Source organism: Anabas testudineus, chromosome 14 (assembly GCF_900324465.2).
Source record: "Anabas testudineus chromosome 14, fAnaTes1.2, whole genome shotgun sequence".
Classification (NCBI taxonomy): Eukaryota; Metazoa; Chordata; class Actinopteri; order Anabantiformes; family Anabantidae; genus Anabas; species Anabas testudineus.
In genome coordinates, this window is record NC_046623.1 from 15,279,783 (window position 1) to 15,293,101 (window position 13,319).

Sequence of the window (13,319 nt, forward strand, 5' to 3'; positions counted from 1 at the left end):
CGGTACCAGACAGAGGAATGACTTAAAATGTGCTGTGGGATGACAGGTGGATGGAAAAGATGAAGGATAGAAAGATAGACAACAATACAAGGAGGAGAAGCTGGAGGCAGAAAGCATGAACAATAGTGAAACATGACGAAGATTAAGTTGCAAATGCTATTAGCAAACAAAGCAGAATGAAGAAACGGAAGAGGGACATACTTCAGGTGAAGGCCAGGCCTTGTAGAGAGCTGGCTGTTGAGTACTTGCTAGAGTCCACAAATGTTTGATCTGGTAGAGAGACAGAGTTTAGTCAGGTGAGAGTGAAAGAGAGAGAGAGAGAGAGAGAGAGGAGCAGAGAAATGATGAGGAAAAAGTGAAAAGGTCAGAGGAATAAAAGGAGGGAGGGTTAAAAGTTTACAGAAATGACAGGAGAGAAGAGAGAGAATGAAAAAATGTTAATTCAAAAGGTGAAATCGTCCAAAAAGCAAATTTAGTTGAAACCGTCCTAACCAGAGAAGCATGTCATTTAAAAGGTGGGCTGTGTTTACATTTTCCTATCACAGGACACATTGCAGTTATGTGAATAATATCCAGCTTTTATAAGAAAATAACAATAATTTGTGCAAATGTGGGTTTAACTGATGTTTTATGGTGGTTTTTGTTACGGGAAGCACAAATTGTAATCACAGATTCTATTGTTATGTATTTCATTCTTTTGGTATGTGCATTGGCCTTAAGTCACTCACCAGCACAAATCCCATATTTTCATCTGTGTCAACGACTGAGTGACTCGCTCCTTACAGCGGTTTATATATTTGAGTGGTGAACTGACCTACAAACTGTAAAACATATCCCTACACTTTCTCTTTCATCATGAGAGGAGCAAAAGAAGGATGTGAAAGATAATAGGCACTGTAGTGGCTTAAAGAAATCACCAAAGTATCATCGTCTGCTGAGGAAATCCTCCCTCTGAGCATGCTCTGACTGACGGGTTGCTGTCATGGTAAATTACCTTGGAGCCCATTGCCGTTGGTGCTGGTGCAGGAGGGCGGAGGGGAGGAGGAGGGCCTGACCACCGGAGCGAAGGCGGACTTCTGCTTAACGGCTGCCGACACCATGTTGGCTGGAGAGAAGGAGAAGACGCCAGAAGAGGAGGAGCAGTTGGATGGGAGAGAAGTAGAGGAGGCCATAGTGGGGCTGGATGGGACAACTGGAGAGGGGAGCACAATAGGAGAGAGGCGGGATAAAGAAGAGAAGGGTGGATTAAGATGGATATATATTGCATTTCTTTATGAGATGCCACATATGGGTTTATTGTGGGTATTCACATACTTTTAGTAACGTGGTACATTATTAAAGAGACTCAAAATGTGCTTTATGAAAAGTGACACATAAGGGTTTCACTCTTCCCAAGTGAAATGTTCACGTCTGCATCCACCTCCATCACAACCAGACATTTTCAACAATCAAACACACCTTTACATCTCTCCAATCCAATATTTTTTTCCAAATGGAAAATGGATGCAATTAACCAACAGAAAACGAGGTGTGGCTGTCAGATGAAAGGCAGCTAGAGAAGCAGGGAGGACATGGACAGAGGACAAATGGAGCTACGAGTGGTGAGTTAGTGATTGTTTTTGAAGACACAGAGACAGAAACCTCCGTGGGGAAATCTCCAAACAGCAGATCTGAGACTTTCGCTTTCTGTCTACAGACAACTTGTCTGTGAGTGTTAGTCTACGTTTTTATGTGAATGGCAATGTTTCATCTGTGTAGTACACTAAGATTTACATGTATATACTGTATGTTCATTGGGTGACTCACTAGCATAAGGCGAGTTGGCTGCAGAGCCGTTGAGGAAAGTAGGCGAGCCTCCCAGGTTGGTCATGCCTGCGTTGTTAGTGTAGCCATTCATAGTACTGGTGACTGAGGTGTAGCTGGTCTGCTGAGGCGTGGAGCTGGGCACGTAACCGTGAGGAGACACGCTACTGCTGCTGCGCACAAAACCTGTAGGGCATGAACAATATGGAGCAAAGAAAGTGAACACTAACATTTCAATATAACATTTTACTGTAGCACTACTGCACAAGTTAACATTGGAATTGTATATAAATACAAAAAACAATCCTGAGCACTAAAAGCACACAGCATGAGGTGGCCGATAAATAAACAACCTAATGTTTGTCTGCAAATATCCACAATGTGCCATGATTACATAAGAACTACTGCAACACCTTGTTGGGCAATAAAAAAAGTGGCATCAATACAAAGCTGCTAATGTTACACGTTACAACAATAAACTTGCACTTGAAGTTATGGTTAAAGTTAAAGCTTGTTTAGGTTTAAACATGAAAAAAACTCATAGTTAAAATTCAAATTCCTCGTGATAAACATGCAGCTGTGGTTGTAAGAAACTATTATGCTTCTTGGTTTCACTGTGTCCAAGTTTCCAAACAAAATCTATTACAATAAGCTGCGTCCAGCTGCATTCGATTGATGATTTAATCTCACCCTGATTGGCTTGTGAAGGTTCAGAGACGTTGACAGACAGCTGCCCGGTGAAAGAGTTGACCCCCATCATGCCGGTGTGGCTGGAGCCAGAAAGCTGGGTGTGTCCTCTTGGAACGCTGTAGAGAGCTTCTGCGATGTCCGCTGCACGCTTCAGGATGATCTCCTACAGGAAAACATTGAACGATTACCACAAAATGAGAGCTGAGGAACTGCTTTCACACTTCTTCCTCTTTCTATGTTAATGCCTGTTCCTTACCTGGTTATTATGGGGCAGACCGTAAAGGGCTTCTACCAGGTCGGCTGCTCTTTTCAGAATAACCTCCTAATAGAAAGATGGAGAGAGGAAGTGTGAAAAGTGAAAAGTGCTTCAGTTAGATTTAGTTACACATGTAGGCAGGCTGCACATGTAAAAGCATTGATCGCACATGAAAACACACGTGCAATCTCTCCTTCCCCTCCTTCCACACCACCATCAAACAACATCCATTTCACCATCTATTCATGATAAACAAATTGCTCTTCACTCCTTTTAAAAACAGATTATCTCCTGTCAAGTCAAGTGCTTTTATGCATCTAAATGACATCTTAAAGTGACAGGTTTTAGGAATAGACTTTAAAGTAAATCCAAAGTACTCTGTAGGCTTTTCTGCTGTGCATTGCTCTTTAGATCAGACCACAGTGATCCAGAGGGGCAGTTTGAGCATAGGTACCTGATTTGTTTCTTTTGTTATGAACTCTTTTCTAGCAAAAAACCCAAAATAAAACATGATCAGACCTAGATTTGGCCCAGAGGTCACCTTTCTTCCATTTTTATTAACCCTTCTTTCATCAATTATTCGTGAATTTGATGTTCTCTTGATTTCTTCTGCTCAACATGGTCTCCATCTTCCCCTGCTTTCCTACCCCCTTTGTTGCATCCTTCTCTTTGCCGCCACTTTTTTTCACACGCACTAAACCCTCAGCAATTCTCTCTTTTCCTGAGACTCCTTATTGTTTCTGCTCTCGTCCCCACTTGCCCACCCTCTTGCTCTCTCCCTCTTTCTTTCAGCTCCCACTCTGGGGTCTAAGGTGTCTTGTTTAACAGTTAATGTGTTGTCATTTCCACAGCGTGAGGCCACCCGGTGACAAAGAGAAAATTACTCTGTGCTCCACAGTAATAACCTGCACCGTGTGACACACACTCATACACACACTTATGTGTTCTGCTGTGAGTCTGAGACCGGTGGTATTGCTTCTTCATCAGTGTGTGTGAAGCTATAGGGGTCACAAAGCCAGTCAGCAGTTTCAGCGTGCCTGTCCATGGTGCTAAATTCAATCTTTTACACATTATTATAGCCTGGCTGGCTCTCTGGTAGCTTCTCATTATGAGACTGGTGAACTGAGCAGCACCCCCTGCACACACTCAAACCCATTCACAGAAACCTGATCCTGAATGTTTGAGTGGTTCCAGTAAAGCAGCAGCTGATAAACGGGAAGGAAAGATGATCTCCTGGTAACATCATCATTATCAGGTCTGCATGCGTCTGCTACTACATCACCCAGAGCCTCTAACAGCTGGGATCGATGCTCTCTTAATACTTTGCTCATATATGTATCTGACATATAGATTAGCAGGACATATAAATGCATGTCTACATATATTTCATATGCAGACATGCAGCTACTCACATTGCCTAATTAATCTCTCCAAAGTTGTATCAAGCATTTACATTTGGTCATTTAGCAGACGATTTTATTCAAAGCGACTTACAAGTGAGGTACAAGGCAGGGTAAGCGTAAGGAGGTCTTGCCTAAGGGCCCCTATTTTAGGTACGCCACAGTATCTCACAGTTTTTATCAGTGACTGATCTTAATTACTAAATAAATAAACCTTTAATCCAACCTAGATGTCTACATGCTTTTGGCACACACACGATCAAATCAGTGCCTCCTGCGCTCTGCTGATACTGACCCTCTCCATCATGTTTCTGTCCATCAAATGCTTTGTGAGTTTTCTGTAGCTGCTGCTGATTTACGACAGAAAAAGACTCTGAAATGTTTCCAGATTCCTGTTATTGTCTTTCATTTCTGCAAATGCTCCAGTGAAACCTAAGGCTTTAATCTAACATGTGATTGTCCTACATTGTCGCTGTCTGTTGTCAAATATTTATTGAATATTCGCCTCTCGTGTGCTCATCAGAGTCAATCTTTATGAATCATTTCAAAATTCAGCTCCTCGACTGAGGTTATTTAAGTTGTCCTCAAGACTTTTTTAACCTTTAGAATAATCTATTCTCATCTGTTTCAGGTAAATATGCACAGAGACAGCTTGACAGACAGTTAAACGGAGCAGCACGCAATGCGTCCAAGAAAAGACAGAACTGTTGGCAGAAAGCAAGAATAACAAGAGGTGTCTAGGTGTTTTTACTGTCTGAGTTATGACCGGCCCTAATGTGATAACCATACATTACACACACACACACACACACACACACACACATGTTGTATGCATTAGGAGCAGGAAACGCTGAGCTGAGTATCTGTGGGGTCAGATGTGTGTGTGTGTGTGTGTGTGTGTGTGTGTGTGTAGTGTGCGTGTGCCAGGCCAGCACAGACATGACATACACATGACTTATTCCTCTCTAATGCTGGTACATTAGCTGCTTGATCCGCTTCTAATGTCCCATTAGGGATGCTGTACATGCAGGGTCACACCTTACACACAGATGATGTCATACCTTACACCGGGCTCAGAGGGATGTGGGGCGAAATCACACACACACACACACACATACATAAAGTGTACATAAAAGTCATCACTACTAATGCTCTAGAGAACCTTTTATTTTACTGGTGTGCTATAAGACTGCATTAGAATGTGTGTTTTCAGATTTAATCTCTTCTCGCTGGTGAAGATCAACATGTAAATTAAAATTTATATAAGCAGTAACACAGATACATAGTGTAGAGAGAGTTTCATGGTTTCATGTCTCCAGTCACAAGGATTACTCATTCGTTGTTGAGGCTTATGACGTGACCTCAGAACAATGCATGACATCATCAACAATGAGTCGCATGGCAATGTCAGCTGGGTGAGTCATGCAGGAAGTCACCCGGTTTAACAGGGGTGACACACACTGGTCAAACTGAACTCCATCACTGAGATACACTCATCGTTAACCAGATCTCATCTAACTAAATATATGGTAAGAATTTAGAATTTTGCTAGTTTGGGCCGCGACTTACTGATGAGTAAATAAAAATAAATAAATCTGTTTTCAAGACGTTGCACGACGTCACACGGACGCAGTACCTCTACACCATTGTGTTTCAGACATAATCTAACAATCACAGAGTGTTGTTAGTAACAATAAAGGCTGGTGAACGCAGCACAATTTTGGCTCAGGACGCTTGTGCTTAAATGGAATTGTACAAATGCAATTTGTGCAAAGATGCCACCTTTAATTTATTCAGTTTTCACAAATAATCCCTGTCTTTTACTGTGTCTTCTTCATCCTCCATGTTTGAGCTTCAGTGAAGACACTACAAGCCAAGAGGAATGATTGATTTCCAAAGAGGAAATCAGTAATCTTAGTTACTGGCATATCACCCACAAAGGCGATTAGTGGCAGGTCAGAATAAATCTAAATGTGATTGTTAAACAATTTCAGTTTTGGTCAAGATTAGTCAAGATTCAAGACTCAGTGTTGGCACAGTCTGAACAAGCATTTGGTGCAATTTAAAAGAATGAATGTTTTCTCTTATTTATTCTGGCTGTGCTGAGAAGATCTGGGTCTGACAGTCTGCAGCTGTGGCTGGAAATAGCTGCAGTTCTCCGTTAACCTATGCTAACATTAGCAAAAGATGCAACAGAAAAGCCCCAGATTTTCCTCCACCCACGGTCAGAAGTCCCTGATGTTTCCACAGAAAATCACTTCAGAGCGTTGCCCAATAGTTGTAAACAGGCCAGTGAGACCCAGTCTGCATCTTCAGGCTTCACTGTGTACTGTATGTGTTTTACTGTGAACAGTACTGTAACTATATGTGCACATATGGATGGATGCTGATCACTGTGAAACAAACTGGCAGCTGAACACTGGTGTGTGTGTGTGTGTGTGCGTCCAGCAAAATCCCCTCAATGTTCACTGAACAATTACAGACTCGGCTGTCCATTGGTAATCCTCTCATACACTCCACTGCCCAGTCTGTCTGTCTGTCTGTCTGCCTTCCTTATAGTGTTGGCAACAAACTCTTACAACTTCAATAAAGGGGCTGATCGATACTCACAACGAGCAGACAAGTGTGTGTGTGTGTGTGTATGTGTGGCACCAATCAAAACACTGCAACCCACCCCTATCAACACACACTACAACCTCCTCACACAAAAAGAAGAGAATATTTTCACATGCATCCAGAATCCAAATGAAGACGGAAAAGACAAATACATGTACACACACAACCACACACAACTACACACACACAGTGACTGCTGGTGGGCAGCAGTAATAAAGTCTCAGGGTTCGATCGACCAGTAGGCTACAAAGTGATGAATTACCCAACAATGCGCACACACACATATGAACACACACAAGACAAACATATAAGAAACCTCGTTCTTCAACAGGAAGACACAGCAGAATGAATGAATCTTTGTAAACCAGTACTGGTTGAAGCAGAGAAATGCACTTCACGCTGGTTTGAGGCCCAGGTGACGTGGTCACCGCAACGTGTTTAACTATTTTAGGTTTTAACTCATTTCTCTGGAAGCTGTTTGGCTCTGGTCAGTCTCTCTATCATGCGTTGGTTGGGTCTGTGCAACACGTCCAGCTTCTCTGGCTTCATTTGCAGCAGCTTGTTCATTCTCATTGTGGTTTTGCCAGAAAATATCTTATGTGACATCATGTTGCTTATATTAAGCTTGACTGTGAGAATAAGAAAAATAAATTACCAAATAGTCCTAGAAAGTCCAGTTCTTCTATCATAGTTATTAGTGCTTTAGATTTATTTGTTTTATTCTTCCTGACAAATATAAGACAAAATAAACGCATGTTAACTGATGCTCAGATAGATATTTAAGTATTTTCCACTTACATGGTTGCCACCATTAGAACGTCACTGTAATACAGCTGTAATAACAAACAAACCAACAAGTATCGCTAGTCATAGCAACCACGAACATTTCCACACCTCGAGTAGGTTTCATGGGAACTAACAGCTTAAAATGTAAGTCTGGCAAACTAGATTACTTGGATCAAATTATCCGTTGAATAAATAAACCTAACAAAAAGGGAGGAGAGGAGTTAAAACATTGTTTTCTGTTTCAATTTCAAAGAAAATCCAGAGAGTACAGGTAAGTATTAACAAGGTGTGTGCCATATGCAAACAACACAAGTCAGTACTTGTACTGAGGGGAACTCTGTGCACTGCCACCTCTCACTTCAGATATAGTTAGTTTGAATTAGCAATAATTGTGTTTGTGGTGAGTGAAAAGGCAAATGTGACGTGTTCAGTATGTTTGTTCTGGTTCAAACGTGACTGTAGGTTTTAACCTGAGTATTTAAACTGTCTAAAGCTAAAACACTATAAAGTACAGTAATCACTGCTCATTTAAAGTGTGTATGATGTATTGAACGTGTTTCCACGGTGACACACACATTACACGCGATTGCTAACACGTGTGCAGGAGCCAGGGTGTCGCCGTGGCCCGTGATGACATCACAACATCGCCACATCATCACATCATGACCAGCGCCCCATTTTTTTTAATGATGTCACACCATAAGCAGCCAATCCTGGATCTGCTCCAGTGGGGATGGAGAGCCAATCAAGGGCAGCTGCTTTGCAAGGTCATGACCGCATCCACCCCGATCGGGAAGTTTAAGGTTGAAGGTTCTCAGGGTTACCAACATGGTAAGCTCACTAACTCACACACACACACACACACACACACACACACACACACACACACACACACACACACACACACACACGCTGAGAAGCAGTGAGCAGATCAAGATGACAGCGTTCGGTATCAAAGCGGAGCTCATCGTTTGGTGCTAATTGTTTACATCTGTTGATCTTTTAAACGCTCCGCTTGATCTCCAGCTGATAAACAAAATATAAATATGACTCTGTGATCTGGAGAAGATTCAAACGCTCACCCTGTACAATGGGGGTTAGGCATGCAGTTTGTTCACACATACACACTCCCAGAGGTCACGAAGAGGTAAAAACACAACCCACAGGAGACTTAAAAAGACATTTTCTGCATATAATTATAAAAATAAAAATAACAAAACAAAAAAAAACATTGACACATAACTATTTTGTTCTGCATATGCATCTCTGAGTGCTTGTTCTTTGAAAGTTCAGTGGATCTCTGTAAGATCTACAGAATTAGTACAATTCATTTAGGTTTACTGTCCAGGTTAGACACCAGATAAATGTGAAAAACATGAATATTAGTTATTTTCATTACCTTTGGCAGCCTCTCTGGGTCCCCAGGATGCCGAGGGATGACCTTCTGAAGCCTCTGGAAACCATAGTCAATGGTAGGTTCATTCAGTGCTGTCAAAAACAGAGACAAACGAATAGAGGAAGAATGAGTAAACTGAGGAGGAAACTGCTTATGACCAACAAGATTTGTACTGAGATCTAATGCAACACATGATAGTAAAGAATAAACTTGCATGATGTGATTTTCCATCAGCCTTTTCTTGATTTCCCCCAAGTGTTGTCTAGAAACTTCCGGTTTGTTTTTGCACTTTTAGTCCCTGACATGCTGCTGATTTCCAGCACTGGCATCACATAATATCAAATACAGTACAGAGGCACGTAGTGACTGACCAATAGGGAGAGCGAGCTGACTCCTGACTTCCTTTAGTAATGAAAAGAGCAACTGTAAATATGCAGACCTCCCTGTAGGATTTCACATTGAACATAATAAATATAATGTACATGTAAAATACGACATAATCCCCCACTTTATCCTCCTGATATATCAGTTTCAGCTGGCTAATGAGGGCCACACTACATACATGTTACACTATAATGTTGTTTGTGTTCAACCTAAGTTTCCACACCTGATAAACAGACACAGAATAACAACATCCATACTGCTCAGTGTGGGGGATTTCACTGGTGAGGAGCGAGGATGACATCCCATTTTGTGACATTTTGTTCCCAAGCCCCACACTGATAGAAAACAGGTTCTTTTTTTGTAAAAAAACGGCTGGAAAATAATGCTCAGCATGATCTGCAGAGCTGACAGAAGCCTGGGGGTTAGAGAAGCTGGCTTGTGACTGAGAGGTTCAAAATGTGGCTGGGAAACTAATGGGAGAGAAAACCAATGCCAGGCTGAAAGTGTGTGAATTTAATTAATAAAGTACGTGCATTCCCTTTCAGATTGACCAGATTACAAGTCCTTATCTTTTTCATTGTTATATGTACATAAAGTGTAATGAAGAAAAGCATGAGCTGAAGTGTCTACAGTGGGAAATCACGTTGAAAAAGTCTGTTTTGGTTTCTGTGCCACTAATTACCATTAACGGTAAATGAGGAGAAAAATTGGTTGAAATGACTCTTTAAACTATTTCAGAGTCAAACTCTGCTGGTAACAGCCCTGTGACGGAGTGCAGACAGTTTAATGCAACATGCAAATGCTCCGAGATGTTGGAGTAACTAATGGTGATAATAACACTGCAGCATAATCTAAAGGGTTTTAAAAAACGCTTACTGTTCGCTTTAATGTTGCAATTACATTCTTCTACAGTCTTTATCCAATCAATATGTCAGTCAAGTCAGGCTCTGAAAGCTCTGCCAGTCAGAAAGATGGTGTTCAGTGTGTGTCTGTATGTGTGTCTCATTTATTTATTGTCCTGGACATGCGTCTTCGCCCCACTGTTGAACTTGACGTTTACTGCAAGTGAGTTTGTGTGTGTGATATATGGAGAGAAGAAGAAGAGAAGAGGAAACGGAGAGAGGTAGAGGAGCTGTGATAGATAAAGACATGTAGGTGTGGAGTGCAGAGGGCGTGCATTCACTCCAAGTGTGCAGCTGCAGTGATATTTGGTACTTTCCACATCCAGTACTGATAAATTACTTGCAGCTGAATGCCTTCTGTGGCGTTTTCTACGTTATTTTAGTACATGAGTGTGTGTGTGTGTGTTTTATATGTAAGTATTTTTTTATTATCACATCACACCCAAGTTTCTGGTTTGTGTTATGTTCTAAACCAATTTGTTAGCAACATATCTTCATAAATTGTGAGCTGTAAAAAGACCAAATGTTAAACCGTTAAGAACAACAGTTGTTTTTAATTTGAAGAAAACTTTTTAAATCATTTCCAAATCAAAATGATAAGTTTAAGGTAAAGGCCAACAGATGAACAAAATAAGAAGCAGCAAAGGATAAAATTAAGGTGAAAGGAAAGCAGAGGTGAGGGAAGGGAGCCTGTGTTAAAGGATCTAAAAAGAGCAGGAAATAAAACTCAGTTATTGTTGAAAAAAAAAAGAAAACTACAACAGCTGCCCAACAGTCAGTGGGATATCAACTGTCAGAATTAACTGCCAGTGTCAGATCCACACTCTCTTAGCATCTCTGGAGACATTTAACCGATGCCAACTCTAATATAGAACACACACAAACACAAAGACATGTACAAAACAGGATGACTTACACTGGTTTCAATGCTCCGGGCCCTTAAGCGGCTCCAACAGACCCTTATTAATAGAACAATATGGTTCTTAAATCATTGAATGGTGTGTGAATGTTTGTATGTTCACAGGTTTGTGCCAGTTTGTGTGTGTGTGTGTGTACTTTGAAGCCAAAAGGTCAGGTTTCTCAAACGATTTCTTTGGTGGTTTCTTCCCGCACTGAAACAGAAATAGTGTCGGTGCAGCAAAAGCCACCTAATTGATTACACATCAGCTATAAAAAGGCAACAGACACAGGAGGAGAAACTCTGGTCACGATAACACCCACAAAAACTCGATACACTTCAAGGTTTTACCAACGATACTGTTTGGAGAAATGAAAACACTTCTGATAGATGCATGGCAACTTGTAAAATAGAGGATGAGTGCTCAACAGCTGCCAGTAGCTTAGTCATCCAACCTAAATGACTACTGCTGGAGATGAATCTTAAAAGTTAAGAGTGTTTTCCTAACTTCACCTGTTCATGGCGCTGAAGATTTGCTCAAACCATTAATTAAAGTTACAGTTACAAACCTTTTCTAAGTCAGATCTTAAGAAGGGCCTGTTATTTTATATCTGTCTTCTTCTTTCTTATTTAAGTTCTGCTGATCCTTAAAGCCGCATGTCCCAGCTGCATGCACGAATGTTAGAAAACAACATAACAGGCAACACTCCAGCTGATGATCTGGTGACACTGAAGCCTGAACCTGTTTCATGTTGATTCATTCTGCCACCCTGCTGCCCATGAAAGCATTTCAGCACAAATCCCTCCACCTCTCCTCTCCTCTACCTCCCCCTCGTTCTTAACTACACCTTCTGCCACTTTCATGCATCCATCCATTCTTCCATCACTCCTCCTTCAGCCTCGCTCTTTCTCTCAGAGTCCACAGCTGCCCACAGATCAATACTCATAGAAGTTTCATGAGTACAGATCCTCCACTCCTGTTTCACAATAAAAACGTGAACAGAGGAGGGAGACAGACAAAAAAGAAGATGGGACAGTGGAAAAAGAGTAAGAGAAACCTAGGGTCTAGGGTTTTTAATGTATATTTATTACACAGTGTGATGTGTTTTTCCTACAAAACTGTGCAAATAGGAGAGAAAAAGATCTGCAAAAGAGGAAGAGAGAGAGAGAAAAGGGTGAAGCTGGGTGGGCTAAAGGACGAAGAGGACTGATGTAAAAGGAGAAGAAGGAGAGAAGGAGGAGAGGAGGTATGGTGAGATCGATTCTCTGGCCGGCCAGCAGTTCAATACTACTGAATTATTGCTTCATTCTTCCCCTTATGAGATGATATCTCTTTCTCTCAAGCTCCTCTTCTCCCTGTGACTTTCTGTGTATTTGTACATGTGTGTATCTGCATGTGTGTAACAGTATACGTGTGTTCCACTTAGGAGTGGATCAATACTTTACAATCTCCTTCTTTCTGTCTCCCTTTTTAATGTGTATTTCTTTACTTTCTTTGTTCCGTCTCTCTCTCTCTCTCTCTCTCTCTCCGTCTTTCCAAATTTAAGACTTTTAAAGACCTTTTTAAAACCACCAAGCAGGTAATTTAATACATTTTCATGGTCGTACAGGTCAAAGAACAATTATCGATGACGAACATGAATTTTTTGACATTTATATGACATTTTGTCAGGACTCCCCAGATTTGAATTATCAATTAACCTGAACCACTGCGTGTAGATTAATACACAGCAAAGCTATGGGGGCTAAAAAACTAACAACAAATGACTACAAAGAGAGGCAAAACTACTAAATAACTTCACTAAAATAAAAAGTAAGAGCGAAATGTTGGTGAAATTTAAGATGTGTAAATAGCTTCTACAGCCTTTTAACGAGGGGAGTCAAGGCTTTTAAGACTTTTCAAGACCTGCCCTCCAGTATATTCTTTTTCAGTTTTTGCCAAATTTCTCATCCACAACAATGGGTGTTCCTACGCAGTTACACTGACACTAAATCAGCCCAGTAGTATGCATGTTGTGTGTGCATGTGCTCATGTGTGTATATAACATCTGTGTGTGTGAGAAAGAGCATTTATTGATTGTCACTTTGTACCATTGTCTGTTTATAGGAGTGTGTGATGTCGAGAATGTTAATTTTTCCCACCAGGCAGATGTAGCAGCCATACGGCACAATGTGTATGTGTGCATAA

The 13,319-nt window shown here is 41.1% G+C and overlaps 1 protein-coding gene across 3 annotated transcripts in view; it reads right to left on the minus strand.

Annotated features, from left to right (window-relative positions):
* Positions 1-13,319, minus strand: part of LOC113170697 (transcription factor COE1-like) — a 68,270-nt gene that overhangs the window by 3,288 nt on the left and 51,663 nt on the right. The window contains exons 11-16 of one of the 3 annotated variants that reach the window (XM_026372894.1): positions 8,951-9,039; positions 2,750-2,815; positions 2,494-2,656; positions 1,807-1,989; positions 995-1,192; positions 202-270 (exon numbers count right to left, since the gene is read on the minus strand). In XM_026372894.1, the coding sequence (XP_026228679.1) occupies positions 203-270; positions 995-1,192; positions 1,807-1,989; positions 2,494-2,656; positions 2,750-2,815; positions 8,951-9,039 (767 nt within the window). In that variant the 3' untranslated portion in view covers position 202. Of the gene's footprint in view, positions 1-201; positions 271-994; positions 1,193-1,806; positions 1,990-2,493; positions 2,657-2,749; positions 2,816-8,950; positions 9,040-13,319 lie in introns of those variants that run through there. The other 2 variants (XM_026372895.1, XM_026372896.1) reach the window with 2 other exon arrangements.